Raw genomic sequence first — 22,840 nt, 5'->3', positions numbered from 1 at the left:
AGTCTTTCAATTTGCAAAGGAGGAAGCCAAACACTGGTAGGGTCTTTCAGACAATAAACTCTTAGATTTTGAAAGGTTTTTTGCTGATGTGGAAATATTGAAACTAAGAATGCACTGAGAGAAAAGATACAAACAAAAAAAGGCTTCCTAAAGAGGGATATTATGATGACATCACGTCAAAAGTGAGGCAAGCCATGCAAAACTGGCTCTCACTCTGAGGCGAATCAGTGCACGATGCGTCCGTTTAATTTTTATTTTGCACACAAAAGGAAGTAAATGGAGGATTCAGTCAAAAAGGGAGCTCCGCCAAGCTTTTACTAACAAGACATTTTCTCAAAAGTTCATGTGTCCTTTTGTTTCCACGTTTTTGTTAGCTGCTAGCCTGGGGGTGGGTAAACTACAGCCACATCCAGCCCACTTCTTAATACAAGCTGCCAAACGAACTATCTTTTTTGGGTCCACTGTTTTGGGTCCAAATTTAGAAGGAGTTCGAATCTGTGAATTAAAGCTCCTTGTAAATTTAACTCTCTTTGTAAAGGCTGAATACTGAGGCTGCAAAGGAAATTTCATTGAGATTTTATGTGAATGACAATAAAGACTATTTTGAATCTCTTGTCCCCAGTGCCTCCCTCTTATTCTTATGTATCATATTCAAGACTATAACATACAAAAAAAATCTTTTCCATCCATTTATTTCTTTTTTTCATTCGTCACGTGACCCCTCTGCCAAATTTTTCAACCTTATTCACCTAGCTTCTCAAATTGTTTTCCCACACTTGCGCTAGCTAAATCTTGGATAATATTTACATGCTAACACTGTAGAGCAAACCAGCTACAGTTGAGCTGTTTTAATTTCTAAACTTGTTCTATGTGTTATATTCAATTCCTCAGTCAATGAAGTTGATTGGCTGGTGCTAAGCTTTGTGTTACTATGGAGAGTTTGGATGTACGAGTATGTATTTTTCCGCCCTAACTCACCTGTGCTGAATTCTCCAGGATCTCGCTGAAAGCTTGATATGAAACTTGATCGCCAGTCTGGTTTTGCAGCCATGAATTGAGAGACTTCAACATGTTCATCAACATGGGGCGGCCTGGGAAGTACTGCAGAGGACACAAAAAATACTGTGACCCTTACATACAGTCTTCCATGAGTTGTGGTGGAAAATTAGTGGCCAATAAAATACAAATACTAATGGCATCATATCATAAACATTTTTTAATGATGAATACCTGGAAAAGGTTGTTTTTTTAATAGATTTTGATGAATAAATACCCATGGGGTCATTTTCAACCCCACTAATGCATCCAAGGGTTAAACAACATGTCAAGATATAACAGAAATTTAAAGCCAAGAATATGTATTGTTCGCTTAGTCCAGGGGTCTCAAACGTGGTGCCCATGGGTACACGATGCCCCCTAAGGAAATTTAAGGTGACCACAGATCTGTTCTGAAAATAGCTCACTAGTCCAGGGTAAGGGTAATTTCCTAGTAAATACTTTTTTTTAGAGGTTGAGTTAATTTACCCTACCTAGTCCTAATATAGTAACAACATAGCTATGACATGATAAGTTCGTATTTTAAAAATGTATATCAAACTGGATACCCTTTGTGGTAATTAGTAACAAAAAGTAGCTTTCGACTTGAAAAATGTTGGAGAACCCTGGCGTAGTCCAACTGAATGGAAACAAGATTTAATGTGACGGTGTGTAATATTTCACCACTAGAGGTTGCTGTAGCTTGGAATGGAGCTGAAGGGTGTGTATTAGAATAAGACACATTATGATAGTCTGAAGGATAAATTGCCAAAATTCAGAAGCCTACTTCCATATTTTCTCAAATCAGCAAGGGTGAATTTCAGCCAAGGAAAGGGTATGAAAACTGGTGTTAACCCCCAAGAGCCAAAACAAAAGACTGAGTCAGCTGTATACATCTTAAACTTCTGACTGGAGTAGGTCGAAAGGGGTGTAAGTGACTTAACCTAAACGGCTAGCTGGAAAAGTATCTAAAAAGGCCATTTAAAGATTATGATAGCAAAACATGGGGAGTCGGAATCACGAAACTAAGTCAAGTTCAGCATTGGAAGGCAAGTGACACAGAAGAATGGAGCAGGAGCAGCAGGCGATTACAATAGCAAGGAGCCATAGCTTGCAGCCAAATAGCTAGAGAATGAAACAGTGGAAAAATGAAACATAACGGCATGCAACATGACGGGCACAGGCGGTAAATTGCTCATCCTGGGATCAAGAGGTCGCAGGTTCGATTCCCGGCTCCTCCATGTTATATGTTGAAGTGGTCTTGGGCTAGACACTGAATCCCTAATGCCCCCGATAAGCAGGTAGTTGCCTTGCACGGCCGACGCTGCTATCCGTGAGTAAATGGGTAGCAGTGTGAAGCACATTGTAAAGCGCTTTAGGAGGTCTTTTTGGAAGGTCTTCATTGACTTGAAAAGCTCTATATAAATGCAGATGAAATTTGCATGATGAAGTGTTTCCTAAAAAAAAGTTCTTGACAATGTTCTCAACATTTCTGATCTTTACTTGTGTTACCATTTTTGGATTTTTTCGTGTCAGCAACTTTTGACCCAACTCCACCTTAAAACGGCTTCCTTTGACCAGATCCACTTCTTAAGCATTAATTAAAGTCAAGTCATGTTTATTTGTGAAACCCTTAATCACAAGGAGTCTCAAAGGGCTGCACACTATTGCAAACTATTATTACACCAGCCCCTGATCTAAAACCTACACGAGGGCAAGGAAAAACTCAAAAACCTCAAAATGAGGAAAATGAAGAAACCTTGAGTAGTGAATACTTTCTTTGTATATTAATGATTTAAAGATTTAAGTTACAATATATCTTGAAATGTTTAAAATGTTGGGTTTTATTAACTGTTTTTTATACCTAGTGTTATGCACAATCCTGTATATTGGCTGTAAATTACCTGGTGCCAAATACGTTTTTATGGAGCCTTCTACCAGACTTAACCTGGACTACAAGCATGCGCTCTTATTTGCATTGAGCAGATGTGCTGAGAGACGTATAAATACATGATCCAAGACGTAATGGTCGATTGAAATGGATTCGTTGTTAAAAAGAATGTATGTCACTTAGAATTAATAATAAGTTTTCTATAAGTAGGCCCGGACCTACTTAAGCTCGCCCAAACAAAGAACTATCATTACATTTGGAAATTGGAGTGTGTAACAAATATGACTGGCACCGGTCTTAAAAAACATTTATAGGTGGCTGGAAAAATGCCTGTTGGGAATAGAAAAATGAAATCCACCACCAAAGGGTGCTCTTATTACACAAACAAATGTTGCCCAAATAGTGACTTGATACAAAAGGTTTAGGTAAGTTACTAAAACCACAATGACTTTTTCTGTGTACTGAATTTCTTGGTGAATAAATAATTGTAGAATGTTAACATCTGCGGCCTATAATCAGGTGAGCCTTATATTCCAGTTTTACAGTACAGAACACCACCAGGCCAACCTCTGCTATAATTGCTTCAAAACTCGGTTCAAGAATTATTTCCTGTAAAATACCTGAGGTATTTTTAAATCAAAGTTACAAGAGTGAGTGCCTGCCAGCGGCAAAGAGATCAGCCTATGACTCTCAGAGGAGATTTCAAAAACGTCATCCAAAAATGTACTCGGCTTTTTATTCGTCCTCGCCATCTGTTCACCTAAGTGCACCTGCGTATGGGGACAATCTCAGGCTTCTATTCATCATGCTTTTAACAGGATCTGGAAGTCACACCACTTAACTTAACCCTCTCAGGCTGGTTTGTGTGCTTTGCATTTTTTGTTGACAGTTTTATAGGCCGGAGAGGAAATTCCCGATATTGGAACGTTTGGATGAGTGCCGACGCTCAGGTTTGCAGCAAAAAATATATTGTATATCTTTGTTGATCGATATACGCACACAACAAAAGGAGCCTAGCATCTGATACTTGCTTCTGGGAAAGTGACCTAATGGGTTTAGTTGCAGAGCTGGAGGTCTGAATAACAAGCAGTCAGGAAAGCTCATTAAACGGTCATATGAATTTAAGCAGAAGAGAGGAGGCAGGTGTTTGGCCAGTAATGGGCTTAGCGGTGGCGTCACCAAAGCAACTCGATTCGTGTTTTCGTGCGCCGAGTGATCGCATCAAGAGATCCGCCGGGTCACGGCGCTGGAACGTTTAGTTCACGTGACTTACTCGTCACTACTTAGTAGAGGTAAGATCGGGCCTGAAAAAAAAAAATCCGTCTTGACCCGACCCTGGCCCGCGGGTATAAAGCCCAACTCAGCCCGAGCAATTAACTTGATTTGCAGGGCTGAGTCAGAAGCAAACTGGAAATTTCGTATTTATTTGTGGGGCCTCGGGAGGAAAATAGGAAATTTATGACAACAAAACAAAGCCTGTCTTTTGCTAACAAAATCAAAGTTAAATTAAAATGTATAAACATTTAGATCTTTTCTATTTCTGTGCCTGCTGAGGTTACATTAACGGACAATTTTACATCGTTAAAGTTTAAAGTATTAATTAGGGATGAAGAGTGATTATAGGGCAGGGGTGTCCAACTCATTTTAACTCGGGAGCCACACGATTGAACATTCTCTCGGGGGTCGGACTAGAAGATTAAAGACAAAAAAAAGAGAGAGAAATAAATAAGAGAAAGAGGGAGAGAAAAAAAGAGGGTGGGACAAAGAAAGAGAAAGGGAGATTTTCTATTTCTATTTTCACAAATAGCACAACTTGGTTGTTTCCCCTCTCTACCTCTTCATAATGTGCACGGGGCACTAAATAACTAACCTTTTTATAGAAGGGGTCATATATGGCTCTTTTCATGAGAACATCTGGCTTAGAGATAAAAAGAACAAGTCAAGACATTGCTTACTGCTCAAAGGGTTCTGTCTAGTATATGTTTAGGCCACAATTGTAACAGCAGTTTACAGTCAAAGTGTAAGACCACAGATGCTATTTGGCTGAAAATTGCTAAATAATTTTTGATATGGAAGCTCGTTAAACAGTAATGTTCATTGTTGAGAAACTTTATGATGAAAAGCCAGATAAGAAACTTTAAAATACTCTAGCAGTGAGCGGTAGGAATGGGCGGAGCAGTGCACAGAGTCGCACACTTCAGTCTGCACTGAAGGTAAATAGTTGGTATCCTTGTTTGCAGTATTTTGTGACATTTTTATAAAATAACTTTGCACGCACCTTGTTTTGAAACTAATATTTAGGACATAAATGAGCCTCAACACTTATGTAACTGTGGGAGGAAAACAAAATTTAAGAGGTATTCTATTGATATGGGATAAAGGCTCTGGCATAATTATTTTTATTTCATAGCGTTTATCAAATCATCTCACATCACACAGTGAAATAAAATGTGCTGAGGAATTTAGCTGTGTTTAGAGAGCGTTTTTGTGGAATCTTCTCTTAAAATATATGGTGTGGCGCTCTAAAAAAAAATCCATCCAAATATCTTTGCTTTTATGGCTCTTAGGTCAAAAAGGTTCCCGACCCCAGCTTTATAGTATAAGTATTGGCAGATTTATTGATAAAAATCAGGCACTAGTCTCTCTAACACTACTATCAGTAAAGATGCACATAAAAAAACATAGTTCATGTCTTTTTATTTCAAATGTAAGATGTAAAAAAAATGAATAAAAATAAATAAATTATATAGCCATTCATTATCTGCACCAATTGTCCTCAGTAGGGCCGCGGGGGTGCTGGAGCCCATCCCAGCTATCCTCGGGCAGTGGGCAGGGGACACCCTGAACTGGTTGCCAGCCAGTCGCAGGGTAAAAATTATCTATATATATATCTGTATATCTATATATCTAGACAGAATACATTATATATATATATATATATATATATATATATATATATATACTGGACTGTCTCAGAAAATTAGAATATTGTGATAAAGTTCTTTATTTTCTGTAATGCAATTAAAAAAACAAAAATGTCATACATTCTGGATTCATTACACATCAACTGAACTATTTCAAGCCTTTTATTATTTGAATATTGCTGATTTTGGCTTACAGCTGAAAAAAACTCAAAAATCCTATCTCAAAATATTAGAATACTTCCTCAGACCAAGTAAAAAAATAATTTTATAACAGAAAAACTAAATCAAACATTTGAAAATGTCCATTGATGCACTCAGTACTTGGTTGGGAATCCTTTTGCAGGGATTACTGCATCAATCCGGCGTGGCATGGAGGCAATCAGCCTGTGGCATTGCTGGGGTGTTATTGATGCCCAGGATGCTTCGATAGCGGCCTTCAGCTCATTTGCATTTGTAGGTCTGGTGTCTTTCATCTTCTTCTTAACTATACCCAACAAATTCTTGATGGGGTTCAGGTCAGGGGAATTAGCAGGCCAATCAAGGACAGTGATGCCATGGTCAGTGCACCAGTTACTGGTGGTTTTGGCACTGTGGGCAGGTGCCAGATCATGCTGGAAAATGAAATCCTCATCTCCATAGAGCTTTTCAGCAGATGGAAGCATGTTGTGCTCTAAAATCTCTTGGTACACAGTTGCATTTACTCTGGACTTGATGAAACACAGTGGACCAACACCAGCAGCTGACATGGCTCCCCAAACCATTGCTGACTGTGGGAACTTCACACTGGATTTCAAGCAACTTGGATTTTGCTCCTCTGCAGCCTTTCTCCAGACTCTGGCGCCTTGACTTCCAAATAAAATGCAAAACTTGCTTTCGTCTGAAAAGAGGACTTTGGACCACTCTGCAACTGTCCAGTGCTTCTTCTCCATAGCCCAAGTCAGACGCTTCTTCTGTTGTCTTGAGTTCAGAAGTGGCTTGACCATGGGAATACGGCTATTGTAGCCCATTTCCCGGACACGTCTGTGAACTGTGGGTTTTGATACCTGGACTCCAGCTTCAGCCCACTGTCTTTGAAGCTCCCCCAAATTCTGGAAGCGGCTCTTCTTCACAATTTTGTTAAGGCTGCGGTCATCTCTCTTGGTTGTGCAGCGTTTCCGGCCACATTTTTCCCTTCCAACAGACTTTTTGTGGATATGCTTTGAAACTGCACTCTGTGAACAGCCTGCTCTTTGAGAAATTTCTTTATGTGTCTTACCCTCCTGATGGAGGGTATCAATGATGGTCCTCTGGACAGCAGTCAGATCAGCAGTGATTTAGTTTACTGAACCAAGCTGAGTGTTTTTAAGGCTCAGGAAACCCTCGCAAGGTGTTTCGAGTTAATTAGATGATTCAGGTGATTAGTTGAATAGCCTACTTGTATACTTTTTCATGATATTCTAATATTTTGAGATAGGATTTTTGAGTTTTCTTAAGCTGTAAGCCAAATTCAGCAATATTCAAATAATAAAAGGCTTGAAATAGTTCAGTTGATGTGTAATGAATCCAGAATGTATGACATTTTTGTTTTTTGAATTGCATTACAGAAAATAAAGAACTTTATCACAATATTCTAATTTTCTGAGACAGTCCAGTATATATATATATAAAATCGGTATTAGTATCTGGAGGCAGGATTTTATTGGTTGTTTGTATCAGTAGGTAAACAACTGTTGTGCACCCTTGATTAATCATGTTAGAGTATCTGCCTGTTTTTTTCTATGAATATTAGGTTAACAATTGCAAAAACAATAAAAAGTGTAACTTATAAATATAGTATAACACATTATAGTTACTATTTCAAAAGTATTAATAAAAAAAAAAAAAGTACCAAAACTTTTTTGATCAACGTTCAAATTAAAATGAAATCCTTGTGGAATATGAAAACTTTTTGTGTTTCAGAAAAACAAAAGAAATAACAAACAAGCACCCTCGGCCCCTGTTTTTAACAATGCTTTTGCTTTGTTTGGTGTAAAGCAAAATACTACTTTGGATATTTTCAACAATTCTTTTGTTCTCAGACAAGAGAAGCTTTCATTATTTTCGCTTTTCATTTGCTGCTCTTCTTTTAAGAAAAACAAGTTGGTTGGATAATCCCCCCAAAACCTCCCCTTAATGCTCTCATGCATCCCAAGATCCACTTCTTTTTAATCCTCACATACATGTAGAGATGATTCATAAATCCGGCTCTGGCCGGGAAAAACTGTAAATCTAGTCAAAATATTATCAACATGTTTGGGGGGGAAAATGCGAAAAATGTACCAAAACATTTTGTGGAAACCTTGGACAAAAGCAAGATTCCCGTAACAACGTGTCACTTGTCATGTGAACAAAACAAGACACTAAAATTTGATTTTGTTTGTAGTTTATCTAAATTGTTTATTAACAAGTCAATTAAAAATGCTTATTTCAGGTAAATAAAACAAATAAGATAATACACATGTACTATCGCCTGAACAATTTTCGTAAAGACTGGTAGGTTTAAAAAAGTGTCATTAATGACACAATTAAAGAAGCTGAATTGTTTGACCGCCATTTTACAACTACGGAAGCCCAAATGATAATTTTGCCAAGCTAACTTATCCCGGTAGTTCTTTTAACTAAGACAAGAAAGTTTGATCACATTACCCCGATTTTAGCTAACATGCATTAGCTCCCTGTTAGCTTAAGATGTGATTTTAAGGTTCTGTTGGTATTATACAAAATCATGCATGGACTTGCTCCCTCATATCTTTCAGATTTAATTTCGCCCTATGTTCCGGTCCGGAGTCTTCGCTCTTAAAATACTGGTCTACTAGTGATCCCAAGAGCCAAGATGAGATCCGCAGGTTCAAGAGCGTTCTCCATTCGGGCTCTTCCACCTGAGATTTGATCTGCAACCCTAGTGGGAATGTTTAAATCTAAGCTTAAAACACACTTCTATTCTATAGCATATGAATAACCTATATTTTATGGTGACAATATGTGTGTATTATTTGCCCTCATGTAGGTTTTAGATCAGGGGATGGTGTCATAATAGTCTGTGGTTTGCAATAATCTGTGCAGCCCCTTGAGACTCTTTGTGATTAAGGGAGTCAAAAAAAACATGACTTGACTTTTAGCAGTTGACACTTATCTTCCACAGTGGAGCCCTGCTTGATTATGGCATCTTCCACATTTCACCCCCCAAATTTCCTCCTCTAGCCACTCATGTTAGACACTTTGCTACAGGCTATGGCTCGCTGATAACCGCGATTCTCTTTTGTTAGCTGCTGTGTGTAAATAACGCTTGCTATGCCCTTTACTGGCTTTTTTGTAGCCTCTCCCGCTATTTGGTAAAGTTAACCATTAAGCCAGATCCGACCAACTCCAGCTGCTTAAAGAGAAAATCGTCCATTATTTTGCTTTCATTTTTAATGGTATTTTTCTCTATTTACCATTTTTGTCATGTGTTTATTTTGTTTACCAAGATATCGATCGAATGTCATACAAAATCAAACAGATGTAATCAAATTAAGAGCCTCCAAAAAAGGGTCTAATGAAATACTTTAAATCTGTGGGTTTCAAAAACAACTTGAGGAAATGGTTCAGTAAGAAATTATTATAAAACGAAATAATGCATGTACATATATGCCTGTGCATGTATATTTATTTATAAATACATATTAGAAAAATAAGAGATTGTTTATTCCCGTCCATTAACAAGTATGCATATTATATATATATATATATATATATATATATATATATATATATATATAAATTTCCCCCCCTCCTGTCTAAATGTTTTAACTCAATGCGGCCCGCGACTCCAAAATATTCAAATGAAACAGTTGATCCGTTGAGCCTGATTCGTAGTAGCACCCTGCTTGTCTTACATTAACTTGAATTAAGTCACAGGATGAATGGAGCGTTCAGTCAAACGTCAACAAGGGCCCTCACAAGGGGCTTAAGAAGCACTAACGTGGGGGCGTTCGGGTCCACTTTGCTTTGGGGAGGGGTTGGCATGCTAAAAATACCACTGGGACCTTCCGCGATTGAATAAACGAACGGGGGCCGCGGCACGTGGGCCTCGTACACTCGGCAGCTTGCATCAAAGCCTCCCTAGAGAGCGACAGATAATCGGGGAGATTGGTGGCAGTGAGACAGGCTGGCGGGGGATGCGATGCCAATAGGGAGCAAGCTAGCGGGTCAGACCTCATCATCGCAACATGTTAGCCTGACTGCTGCGCGTCTAAGACGGGATAAGAGTGTCATAGAGCAAGAAAAAGACAAGCTGCATTGCTAAAATCTCTCGAGAGGATTCCACATGGTTTGAACAAATTTAAGCACTTTTTAGGGATTTTCAAAGCCAATTCGCCAATTTCTCCAGTACAATTCAAAGATAAAAATCCAATGCAAATCAATCAAAAGCCCTGTTTGTTTAAAGTACACTGAGTGCTGCTTGCAGGTAAAGAAAACAGAAAAAAGCCTAAGCCAAATATTAAACCAACAGCTACATTCACTCAATGAGACATAAAAAATGAAACTGAGTTTTGTGCCCCATTTCAATAATTAGTGTTTGTTTCTGTCTCTGTTTGGTCTATGTTGTACAAAATTGTCTTATCCTTTTTTTTACTGCATTTGATGACGTCTAACTGTACAGAAAGGAAAGTCAATTCTTCACAAGTTTAACTTATGCGTGAATTAAGGCGTGTCCGCGTCATTTTTAAGCAGACTTGTTTTACCTTCATTTAACAGGTGGTCTATCAAGTCAGACAGCTGAGAAACACGGCAACAATTTTAAGCATTTACAAGCACTTCGCCAAACCTTGAAAAATACTACATTAAAATCTAAATATTTTCAAGGATTTCAAGACTCGTCCAAACCCTGTTTTCAGATTCAGCAATGAGGACTTTAAGAGGTGGAGGGTTTGACAATGAATATATCAGCAATCCTTTCTGTAGCATGGACCAGTTTAAGGTCAATATTCTCGCTACACAACCTAATAGTAACATTGGTAATGATAACGACAACAATGAAAACAAAATTAACTAATTCAATGCCAGACATTTCTCTCAAATGGGAACAGCTGGTGCCCACCATTTTTCGCCATTTACACGCATTTTTGAAGACCTAAAGAATTCTGTAGCTATATAGGCGTAGGCCATAGCAAAAGAAAGTTCAACCCTCATCTATGTTACTGGCTTTTACCATTGTTAAGTAAACAACAGTTGAACATTGCCAAGTTTCTTGAAAGTACTTGTTTCTGAGAAATGGCCTTTTGTGAAAGGATGCTTTCAAGCAGAACTTTCACTTCACCTCCAATATCAAAACAATGCTTTCCATTGACACAAGGGCACTTTACTTCTAAAATAACGTTTTATTGCAAGAACAATGGACTTATGCATGAACAATGCATTAACCTTGCAAAAACTTTTCAGCGCCCGATGTTTCTGGTTAATTTATCACATGATTTTGGTCACTATGGCGACTACGGACCTGCACTAAACGTCATCCCTCTCTGCCCCATCACCATTTTTGTGGAGATCAAAAAGGTTTGAAGTATTAACCGTCTGTACTTATATCTTTTTTTTTTTTTTTTTTTTTTTAAATCACACAGCTTAACTGCGCCTACTTGCTATTAGGAGCGCCTGCACTCTTTCATACACTGGATACAGGAAGTCAAGTCATCTTTATTTTTATAGCCCCTTGATCACAAGAAGACACACAAGGAAGTGGGGGCTGCCTCGATGTGTGGACAAAGATCGGATCAAGGCCATTACTGCCATCTTACGGTAATTTTAATACTGAAATCATTCCCAGAGGCTTGATGTACTATTTAGCTGGGCCAAAACTTTATAATAGTCTAAAAAAATAATGAAATAAATTAAAAACAACATGTTATTACGTTTTGACAGATTTAAGGACAATGCTTCTGAAAACATATTTATAAGTTATGGCACTGAATGAGTTCAAATGAGCTTTTATCAACCAATTCCTGTCATTTTGCATTTATACCATTTTCCACGATACATTTTAAAACCTCAAGTACCACTTGAAGGAACTTCAAGTACCCACTGCTTCAAGCACCAAATGAGTGAGAGCATCAGGAAGACAATGAGTAATGCTCAGCGTTATCCTAGAGAAGCTTCACTTCTAATGAGGCTGCATCGATGCAAAGCTTTTGGGTGGCCTCCACGCTTCAACTCCCAGGGGGAGCCAAAATCAGCTGGGTCATCAATGCCCACGAGAGTCTTTACGCTGCCACTTAATACATTCATTTGAGAGACGTCACAATAACACATTTGAGCTTTTCAATTTGTGTATAGTAAAAAAAAAACAGCTATGTCCATATGTAAACTTCAAGTAGGATTTTAAACTGTAGCCGATTCATGATTACCTTATTTTCCAGACTATAAGGTGCACCTAAATAAGAATTTACCGGAAATTTGCAAGTGCACCTTATACATTTGTACATCATATAGGCCTGAAAATCCAGTTATCATTTGGTTTATAAAATTGGAAATGCATTATTACAATTAAATTCTACATAACACTGCAACCTTTTATAAATTAATCAATTTGTTTTAGTGGTACTAGATTGTCATAATTTTAGTATATGTTCTATAAAATATTTTTTGTGGGGGATGGAGGGTATGTTGGTGTTACTATAGCACTTATAGTAGTTGTAATTGAATGCACATTATATTTGGAAAAAAAATATTTTACAAATGACTATTTTTCAGGTGGCCTTAAAATCCAGTGTGCCTTATAACCCGGAAAGTACAGTAATTACATAGATATAGAATTTGCTCTGACCTCATTAACAGCGACTTAAAATGTGTGTATTTCACTGCTCTTAAACATGATGTGCCTTTTTAGAGACAACCTCATGATGTTACCGTTTGTATGATGTGTTCCAGACTCTCCACTTTAACTCTTTTGTTGTACGTAATTGACTCTGTAAGTAAGGAAGTCATAAATGACCCCATGGTTTGTTATCCTTCAAAATCTTAAAAAAAAAGAAAAAAGTTGTGATATCAAACTCAAAGATTCAACCCAAAAAACAAATTCACTGACAAAATTCAGAAAAAAAAGTTTACACTTTCAGTCCTTTTTTGTGGATGAAAAATTGTACTGAAGATAGAATAATATTTATTGCATTTTTGTCATTCTTGTCCTGTAAAATGAGTCCAAAGGTTATATGATCTCTAGGGCAAGTATTTCTGTGGTATTTCTTTATAATAGTTACACTGTAGTAGTATGATTGTTGTATTTTTGTCGATGTGTTTTTGCAATATTACTGTAGATGTATGTCTAGTATTTTAGTAGCAGCATTTTTTTTAATATTTGGTCTCACATTTGTACCGTTTCAGTAGTCGTTTTTTTCTTTTCAGAATGAAAGTCAAATAATAGAGTTTTAGGTCCTTTTAGCACTAAATATGACATTGATTTTATAGTATTACTGTAGTTATGTATTTGTAGTAATTTTTGTAATATTTCTGTAGTATTCTGTGAAGCCCTTTGAAACTCTTTGTGATTAAGGGCTATACAAATAAACATGACTTGACTATTATGTAACATTCTTATGTTTACATTTCATATTATTTTAAAGGTATACTTATCTCAGGAATCGATTCCATTTCAAGTTTATTTTTTATTTAATTCTGATATTTTTCATTTAGTTCTTTTCAACCTAATCATTATAAACAAATATAAAAATATGTGTTGAAAATCTATTCTTCAATAACTAGGACATAAAAAATAATTGAAATCTGAATTAAAATAAGTTGTTTCATATATTCTAATTTTTCAATGTTTACTTTAAGGGAATGGACATCAATACTAATCTCCTTATAATTGTTTCTATTTCAAATCACAATTGTTTTTTATTTAGTTACAATATTTTGCTTGAATTCATGCAGACTAAAATATTTGCATAAAATCTCTGAAATATCCAGTATATGATATTAAGCGCACGTCAAATGTCGATAAATAGTACAATTGTATTTCAATGAAAACAACTCTACATTGGAACAATTCTGATTTTTCTAATTTAAAATGACATTTCCTCACAAATCACTGAAAAACAACTAATAGTAATCAAAATTGTAGAATAATAAATGGTTCCCCGTGAGTTACAGCCTCTGCATGAAAATAACTTTCTCAATAGTATTGCGATTTTAATACTTTAATTGCATAGATGTATGCAATTAAACTGTGTTACAATACTCAAATTTAACTTGAACTGATTTCTACTGCAGTCTATACTAGTGCAGTATTGAATCTCATTTGCATGATGAAGTTCTTATGATGCCCTCTTGGTTTGGCTATGAGACATTTAACTGTCTCAATCGCCATCTAGTGGTGACCACCTGTAAATACACTAACATTATCCTTTGGGGAGACGTTCTGAACAAACAAATTCCCATGGGGTAAAAAAGATCAAGTAATAACCACAGCTAAAAGAGTTTAGGGAAATCAAGTTGATCTTTTGGAAATAACAGGTACCTAAGTTCAATATTTCAAAGTAAAAATCAGTCTTTGTGTGGGTGTTGGTTCTCATACCTTTGCCAAGACTGTGATGTATTTCCGGAGAGAAGTCAGCGCCTCTCCAGAGATGACAGAATGAGAAGCAAGCTCCACTCGCAAAGAATAGTGCACCGTGGACTCCAGGTCGGCCATGTACACCCTGGACCTTCAAAATAATGCAATTGAAGGCGGCACCGTGGAAAAAACAAAGATGTTTTGGTTTAATACCTGTTGAAAGGTCTCCATAGCTCTTCTGTTTGTGTGCGGATGTGGTCCGTGGCGACCTGCTGGGGTTTTCCCGAACGAGCCACCCCTGGAAGTCCCTGAAGAGCATAGGAGTAGAACGTGCGGGCCTCGATGTTCCTGTGAGGGAAAGAAATGGGGATATCATCATAGATAGAAAAGACCCAATATTTAGTCACTTGACACCGCTCTTTTATATTCAGTCCGCCGACACTACTTGTTATAAATAATCGGGGAAAATGTGTTCCTCATTAGAATATATTTGGATTTTCTTTAGAAGTAGTAGCACAATTTGGCCGTGTAACCTCTATTTCTTCATACGTGAGAAGCACTTGATAGCTTGACCGTTATAGTTATGATTAACAAAGTATTGATTGAGAGAGCTGGAGAACTACAGAGCGCTTCAGAATATATTTACATTTTTCTATAGAAGTCAAAACTCGGTCGTTTAGCCTCTCTACTTCTTAGAAATGCCAACGAGGCAAAAGAAATCTCACCCATCTCCAGTCAGACGACGCTGCTTTTTAGAAATACTTCAAGCATTCATTGTTATTCCTTAGAATAAATTTGAATTTTGTGGTAGCAACTCTTGGTGGCGTCGCTCAACCTCTCCATAATGTACGCGAGGCAATGGAAAGCACCACCCTCTACGGTCAATAGATACTACCTGTTAGAAAGATTCTAAGCATTCATGTTCATTAATACATTTATTTTGATTTTCTATAGTTGCACCACTTTGTTGTGTTTCGTCTCTATCTCTCTGTAATGTGTGTGAAGTACCGGAGAGCCCGCTGGTCACCATTCAGCTGACACTGCTTTTTTAGAAAGAGTTCAAGCATTCATGTTCCTTATTAAACTATATTAATTGTAGGAGTAGCACAACTTGGTCAGGACTCTTCTTTACCTCTTTGCAATATGTGTGAGGCAAAGGAGCTTGTGCTTTTTAGTCATCTGACAGTACTTGTTAAAAAAATGTAAGCATTCACGTTCCTCATTAGAATATTTTTAGATTTGTCTGTAGTTGGGACACTTGGTCTGGTCTCCTCTCTACCTCTTTGCAATGTGCATGAAGCCCTGGACCGTTGCTATTATCAGTCAGCTGATATTACTTGTTAGAGAAATTGTAAGGATGGATGTTCCTCTATCGAATATTTGATTTTCTATAAAAGTTGTAGCACAATTTGGTCCCATCTCCTCTCAACCTCTCCTTAATGTGCGCGAGTCACTGGAGAGCTCGGCCAAAATAATTTGCATTGGTCAGGATGTAAGATTGTTCACAGGCTGTTGTGATTGTGCGGGCTTTTGATGTTTAGTAAATTCATTAATTGGCAGCTCAATGATTAAAAGTGACAGCCTGACAAAGTCCGGAAATTTAAATAGAAAACATGTAAAAATATACAAAAAGATTATCTGTGTTTAGAAACATAAGTAACTGTGCTTATCTTAAGAACAGTTTTGAAATAAAAATGAAATAGAAAGATATAAATGTTAAAAAGTAAAAAGATGCATACAAAAATAAAATGAGCTCCATTTTTCGAGCCCTGAGTTTAGCTCATTTCCCCCCCTCAAGATAACAAAATGTGTTCTGTTTTTAGCTACATTCAAAAAAGTCAAGAATAAGCCAATATGCATTTAAAATGGGGGGAAATTATAAAATAAAATGATCCCTATCAAATAATTGTGCTCATTGCATAAAATGTTTATCTCCTAATATTATATAGGTTCTATAATTACACAACAAAGAAAAACAAAATACAAATATAGGTAAAAAATAGAAAATAAAATAAAATAAAACAAGCCATATAAAATATTTTTTTTTATTTTATAATCTGTGTTTTGCTCTAAAATTAGAAAAAAGTTTCATATTTGCTTAATAAAATATAAACCAACAAAAATAAAAAAGGAGGAAAAATAAATAAATAAGCCATATGAAATAATTGCACTCATTTCATAAATTGTGAATTTCTCTAATACAAGAATATATGCTCTATATATCGTTAAATTCAGAAAAACGAAATGCAGAAGAAAATATAAATATTAAATGGGAAATCCCCTCCAGAAAAACGCACATCAGCGGTTTAATTTTCTTGTTTTACTATTAAAAAAATAGGGTTATAAAAATGTTTTAAATAATTAGATGCTCCCTTAACCACTAGGGTCGTAGGGGGCACCATTTCCTGTGGTGTATCTTGGGCAAGTACAGCAGCCTGGTGGCACCCATCCCTCTCCAGGCAATGAATTTATATACAAATATATATGAATCTGCCTTAAATACCGAGGACCTCATCCTACGACTCAAGCTTCGGACCACTTGCCAACATCCGCACAGAAAGCGAGCCATTCCCGAAGGAGGCCGAGCCATTTACGAGCGATGCATTTGGCATCGTGCAGCACGTTCGCCCAGCACGGATTGTTAAACAAAAAATGCATCCGAGACTCTTTTTGTTTTCCGGACCCCGCATTATAAAAATGCTTTATAGCTCACTGCACTTTTTGCGGCCGTATATTTTACACACTTACCGGAAAACGACGGCCGAGGAAGATGGTGCCAGGTTTGCGCGCCGACGGGAGAGAGCATCGATTATGAAGCCGGGCACTAAATTGCCGCAACCACTCGTGCTTTTCTCGCTCTTTGATTTTCTTGCTTTGCAGGACAGAGGATCGTAAAACAAGGAGAGGCTGCTAATCATGTGTGTGTAATAAATATTTAAAAAATAAAATGGTCACAATTTTTTAATAACAAAAATCTATTTTAATCACGATTCATATCACAATCCTATTCTAAAGGGACTGTACGTATTATTTAGCACCTCCTAATATATAAATCTCAACATCATTCCTTAAAAAAAAAACAATAACGGTTTAAATATTGAGCAGAAAAATACATGACATATCACATAAATGTGCATTTTTGTTAAATACTAATAGGTCGGGAACATTTTATTTACCCTACATAACATGAGCCTCACCTAAAGAGAGATGACATCATTGTCTGCCATCTATCTGCTCGAGGTACCAAAAAAAAACAAGCAGAAAAAATGAGCGAAAAACGAGGCAAAAAAATGAGATAGTTGAGCGATATGGTAACTTTGAGTCTCCATAGAGTGTATTCTTCCTTGTGTTTTTCAGCACTCATTTTCAGTTGCATTACACAATACAGCAACATGTAGTAGTCAATTAATGATAAACACTGTCCCTTTACACTTTTTTTGTACTCATTTCTGACCATTTTCCTACACAGTAAACCCCGAAGACGCGACAGTCTCAAAGGGTGATCGCATATAAAAGTATTTTGGACATACATATCAGTGTTCATTTTACCTCTGAAAAGTGATGGGTCCCGGGGACTCGCATGCTCAAAAATCTATGGGTCCCAACAGAGATCTATTGGTCCCCTAAATTTAGTGTTATCGGGGTTGAAATTGTAAATCGGGAACAAATATGTAATATAAATCTATATATTCATTCAGTTTTAATCATCACAGTTTATTGGTAATACAAATCAGTTATCACTTCAAGATTTTTCAGTTCACAACAATATTGTACATTATACAAAATAATATTGCTGAAACAATTATTTTAATCTATATTTTCATTCAGTTTTAATCATCACAGTTAATTGGTAATACAAAGCAGTTATCACTTCAGATTTTTCAGTTCATATATGCTTGCCGATTTATTTATTCACCCTCCTCATCTACATCACTGTACAAGCGGAGGGAAGGGGGAGTGGGGGGTCGGGGGTGCTGTCCCGCCACAGTTGAAATGCCTTCTCAAGGTCCAATCCATTATCATCCTCCTCGTAGCGTAACCAGAAAAATAATCAAGTCCATTTTGGCAGAAAAGTCCTTTTCTTGCTAGGAGTATTTGTTTGTTTATTTTCTTTCGTCGAATCGTTCGCTTTAACACACGTGTTTTCCTGCCTCCGCGATCTTCCCAAGAATTTCTCCGCCGTTTTCGTGCCGGAATTATTGCCGTTGTTATTACTTTCTGCATTATGTTTAAACTTATTACTGACACTGCAGAAATTACCAATTTTGTGTTGATTTTACTTAGCCTTCACCTTCCCTCGACGACAAGCACCACAACAATGACGTAATCTCGAAGCAACGAGATCTTGTTTGCAGAGATCGGCGTGCAGACGAAAACTAAAACTGCGAGACCAAAATATCAATGGCGGATCTGCCTGACGAAAAGTTTGGAGTGCGGTAAATCCTTGTTTAAAAAAAAAAAAAGTTATTGGATAATAATGACAATTTTGTGTCAAAAATGTTGCGTCCCGGGGACGCACCTTGATTTGACACTATGCGTCCCTAGCAAAAATGATGGGTCTAGGACGCAGGCAAATGAGAACACTGACATATTAAACATCAGTATAAAAAAGGTACATAGTCCAAAAATGTACAAGTACTACTATAAGTACAATTTATATGTAAAATATGTGTACACGATTAAATATTATTATAAAGGAAAAATTTAATTTAATTAACCTTTGGTGTAACATGACTTAAGCTGGTATGGTAGAGTTAATGGGTGGATGCAATGTCGGTAAAAGACAACTAAAACTGATTTGAAAACTTTCACTTGCAATAATGCTCATGCCTTTAGAAGACTTTGTTGCTTATTCTTAATATTTGTCTCAATTATCAATTGGTTATGGCCATATTACTCAGTAAGAGTAAAAATGCACGTGTTCTTCAGATGCAGTGTTCTCGTTTGCCCGCGTCCCTGCGTCCTAGACGCATTATTTTTGCTGGGGACGCATCGTGTCAAATAAACTTGCGTCCCCTGGACGCAACTTTTTTGACACGAAATTGTCAGTATCATTTTTTAACAAAGATTTACCGCACTCCAAACTTTTCGTGAGGCAGATCCGCCATTGTTGTTTTGGTCTCGCGGTTCGAGTTTTCGTCTGCACGCCGATTTCCAGTTCAAGTTGTGTAGTAAAAGTCATTTTTTTTTTTAGAGAACCGGCTTTTCGGCTCAACTCATTAAAAAGAGCCGGCTCTCAAACGGCTCAATTGCTTTGATTAATTATATTACGAATGATTATGTTGTATAAAGAAGTTTAAAAAAAGGAAGTATAAAATGATAAAATGAAAAAAGACAGGTTTGTGGTGATACCTTTTAATCAGTATATTACCAACAATAATTTAATGCCGAAAATGAATTAATAATTTGAATAAAGAAAATGTATTATTCTACTTAATCATATTTGCATGTATTTTATTCCTTCTACAGTGAACGTCCAAGCGACTTCATTTTTAAACTTTTTTTATAATAAACCTCATTCATGTCGAGCAACTCAGTGTCTCACAACAAAATGTTCATTAACAATATATATGACAGCTCGGTAGCCTAGATGGAAGGGCGCCCGCTCCGAGACTGGGAGGTCGTTGGTTCAAGCCTCGGCCGAGTCATACCTAAGACTTACAACATTGGTACTCATTGCCTCCCTGCTTGGTGCTCGGCATTAAGGGTTGGACTTGGGGGGTTTGGTCACCTAATGACTAAAATGGCTGCGCCCTGTTGGCTGCGGCTGCATCGGCTCGCTACAGTTTAACTGTACGGGTCAGGTGTATCGACATTTCGTTCTGTGTGCATGGTTACAAAGAATGACAATAAAAGTCACTTCTTTCTATTCAATTCTATTCTATATGATATGAAGGAAACACATGTACGATATAACATGTTAACTACATAAATAAACATAAAAATATTTTTTGTATTTTGTAAGGAAAAATACGACAGTTTGTAAGGGCATGGAGCACACTAAATTTTGGGGACCCATAGATCTCTGTTGGGACCCATAGATTTTTGAGCATGCGAGTCCCCGGGACCCATCACTTTTCAGAGGTAAAATGAACACTGCAGATGTATTGATATATGCAAGCCTCGTTTCGATGGTTATCGTGTTTTTGCTTCTCCCTTCAGTATCACTGCAAGTCTTCGCACCCATGGATACAAAAATTAAAGTTTCACTGAAGAAAGAGATAGGAATTGTGGGAAGTAGTTCAGCCAATGGCAAAAATCAATAGCAGACCAACATCTTTTGACGTCAACAAATAGCATACATGCATCTTAGAGACACAACTGGTCCTAGGCATGATCACCACAAAGTTTGTATTTTGTCTATTTTGGGAACGCAAAAGCTGTAATTAATGTTGAACGATGGGGAAAATGTCGTCCCGAGGGGCCGATAAAACATAATATTCTAAATTGGAACGTGAACCCATTGTAAGGTGGGGACGCTGTAACCCTGAACTCTAATGTATCATCATATCACCCACCTTTAGTGGATGGAGACCCCCAAGACGCAATTACACCTGTGGGTGTGGTGAAGGGAGAAGCGCCATTTATCCGTTATCCCTCGGGCGCCATGCACATTACACGCATGACGGATGTCCGCATTCTCACACAAGACACCAACGCACACAAGCGCGACTCTCCCAGGATCAATCAGACATTCAAGCGATGATGGGAAGCCATCTGCCGCCACGCAGGTGAAGCCAGAAAAGCAATGGCATTGTTTTCCTGCGAGAAATTAAAACCCTCACCAGCCGCCCGCACCCCCGACCCCCCACCCCCCTTCCCTCCGCTTGTACAGTGATGTAGATGAGGAGGGTGAATAAATAAATCGGCAATAAATCATTTCCACTTTGCATTTGTCAACTAAAGGGAGTCCTCGTTTGCATGGCGAGTTATTGAAGGCCCCAGACAAAGAGGCGCGAGCGGCAGATGGATTTGCGAGGTGGGCGCCGCTTTATGATGGTGAATAATGGAAGCAATTTCCAAGCTCTGATCCCATTTAGGAGGCCAGATGTTTAAAAGTAGTCCAGTGAATGGGTTCCGGATAATGAGGATGCAAACTTGTTGTGTGCAGAATAATTGAATGGGAATACACTTGTTGGAAAATGATGAGGGGAAGATATAAACGTATGTATTTTTATATATGGATGTCTTCTCAACCATAGTACTCCAAAATAAATGGGAAAGAAATCTTCAGTCGTGTATTGTAACATAAGGATAGTCGCATTGAACTTAAATGGGGGGAAAGCATTATAGCAAGAATTTAAATCAGAAATAAGAATCAATGGCGCTCTCTTGCGGTCGTTTGATGAACAGGAAATAAAAGGCATGAATTGATCAAATGTAGTAGCCGTGTCAGCTCATTGTATGGAATTACATACATATTATATTTATTTTAATATTTAGATTGAGTTTCTACACTTTTTTCATGGCCAAATTCTAGCACTTTTTATAAGGAATTTCAAACCAATTTTTCCATTTTCTCCAGTACCATTAAAATAACAAATCTGGCAAGAATCAGTTATTTGGCAGGTCCACAAATATATCTTTGATTTACATATGCGATTTTTAATCTTGGGAGTGCATTTATCACAAAATATGATTTAAAGATGTTGAGTAAATTGTGAATATATTTGTGGATCCGAACAAGAAAAATATGTACGTCATTTTGAGACAATTCTCTCCCCTTATGGGTTTGGGGTAAAATAACGGTAATATGTAGCTTATATTTTTCAGTTGCAGGAAGTTCTTTCAAATACAATTTACAACTGGGAAACGCTACCTTCATCATTTGCATGGCCCATAACAAAAGTCCATAATTGAAGTGTAATCTTTACATTAATACACATTTCATAGCCTTGTTCATGTGCAGCGACCTGAAGGGGGCAATGTCACTTCATAGAACATTGTCGTACAAACTAATGCCAGCAGCAGTTAATCACAAGGGAAGAAAAAATGCAATGGCAATGAAAAATCCCCAGAGACCAGTGCCGGTGTCATTTTTAAGCAGACTTGTTGAGAAACATGGCAACGGTTTCAAGCGTTTCCAAGCACTTCACCCAAAATTCAAGGAATTATTAATCATTGACAGCACAACAATACAATTCAAGCAGTTTCAAAGATTTCAAGCACACAAATGAACCCTGTATGCCTGGCATGCTCAAAAAGCAATATCAGGGATTTTATTTCATCAAAATGTTTGTTTATCTGCTCACTTAGTATTTACATGTTGAATTCACTCAACTTTATTTAAATGGTGACAAATAATGTGTACACTTTATTGGCTATACGATAAAGAGATACAGTGCAGTGTGTATACACACAAACCAGGAAGTAGAAGCCGGATTTCTGCTTCGGGGTGTTCTCTACTTGAAAAAAAAGTGCACACAATACCTAATCTAATTTACA

At 37.3% G+C, this 22,840-nt stretch overlaps 1 protein-coding gene across 1 annotated transcript in view; it reads right to left on the bottom strand.

Moving 5' to 3' along the window:
- The window catches only part of qsox1 (quiescin Q6 sulfhydryl oxidase 1), a 57,552-nt gene that overhangs the window by 22,112 nt on the left and 12,600 nt on the right, over positions 1-22,840 (bottom strand). Inside the window, exons 7-9 of the mRNA XM_088349559.1 lie at positions 14,609-14,743; positions 14,417-14,546; positions 979-1,101 (exon numbers count right to left, since the gene is read on the bottom strand). Coding sequence (XP_088205685.1) covers positions 979-1,101; positions 14,417-14,546; positions 14,609-14,743 — 388 coding nt within the window. The remainder of the gene's footprint in view (positions 1-978; positions 1,102-14,416; positions 14,547-14,608; positions 14,744-22,840) is intronic.

Source organism: Urocampus carinirostris, chromosome 12 (assembly GCF_059441175.1).
Source record: "Urocampus carinirostris isolate Australia breed hairy pipefish chromosome 12, RoL_Ucar_1.0, whole genome shotgun sequence".
In the NCBI taxonomy this organism is placed as follows: domain Eukaryota; kingdom Metazoa; phylum Chordata; class Actinopteri; order Syngnathiformes; family Syngnathidae; genus Urocampus; species Urocampus carinirostris.
This window is presented reverse-complemented; position numbering and strand designations above follow the sequence as displayed.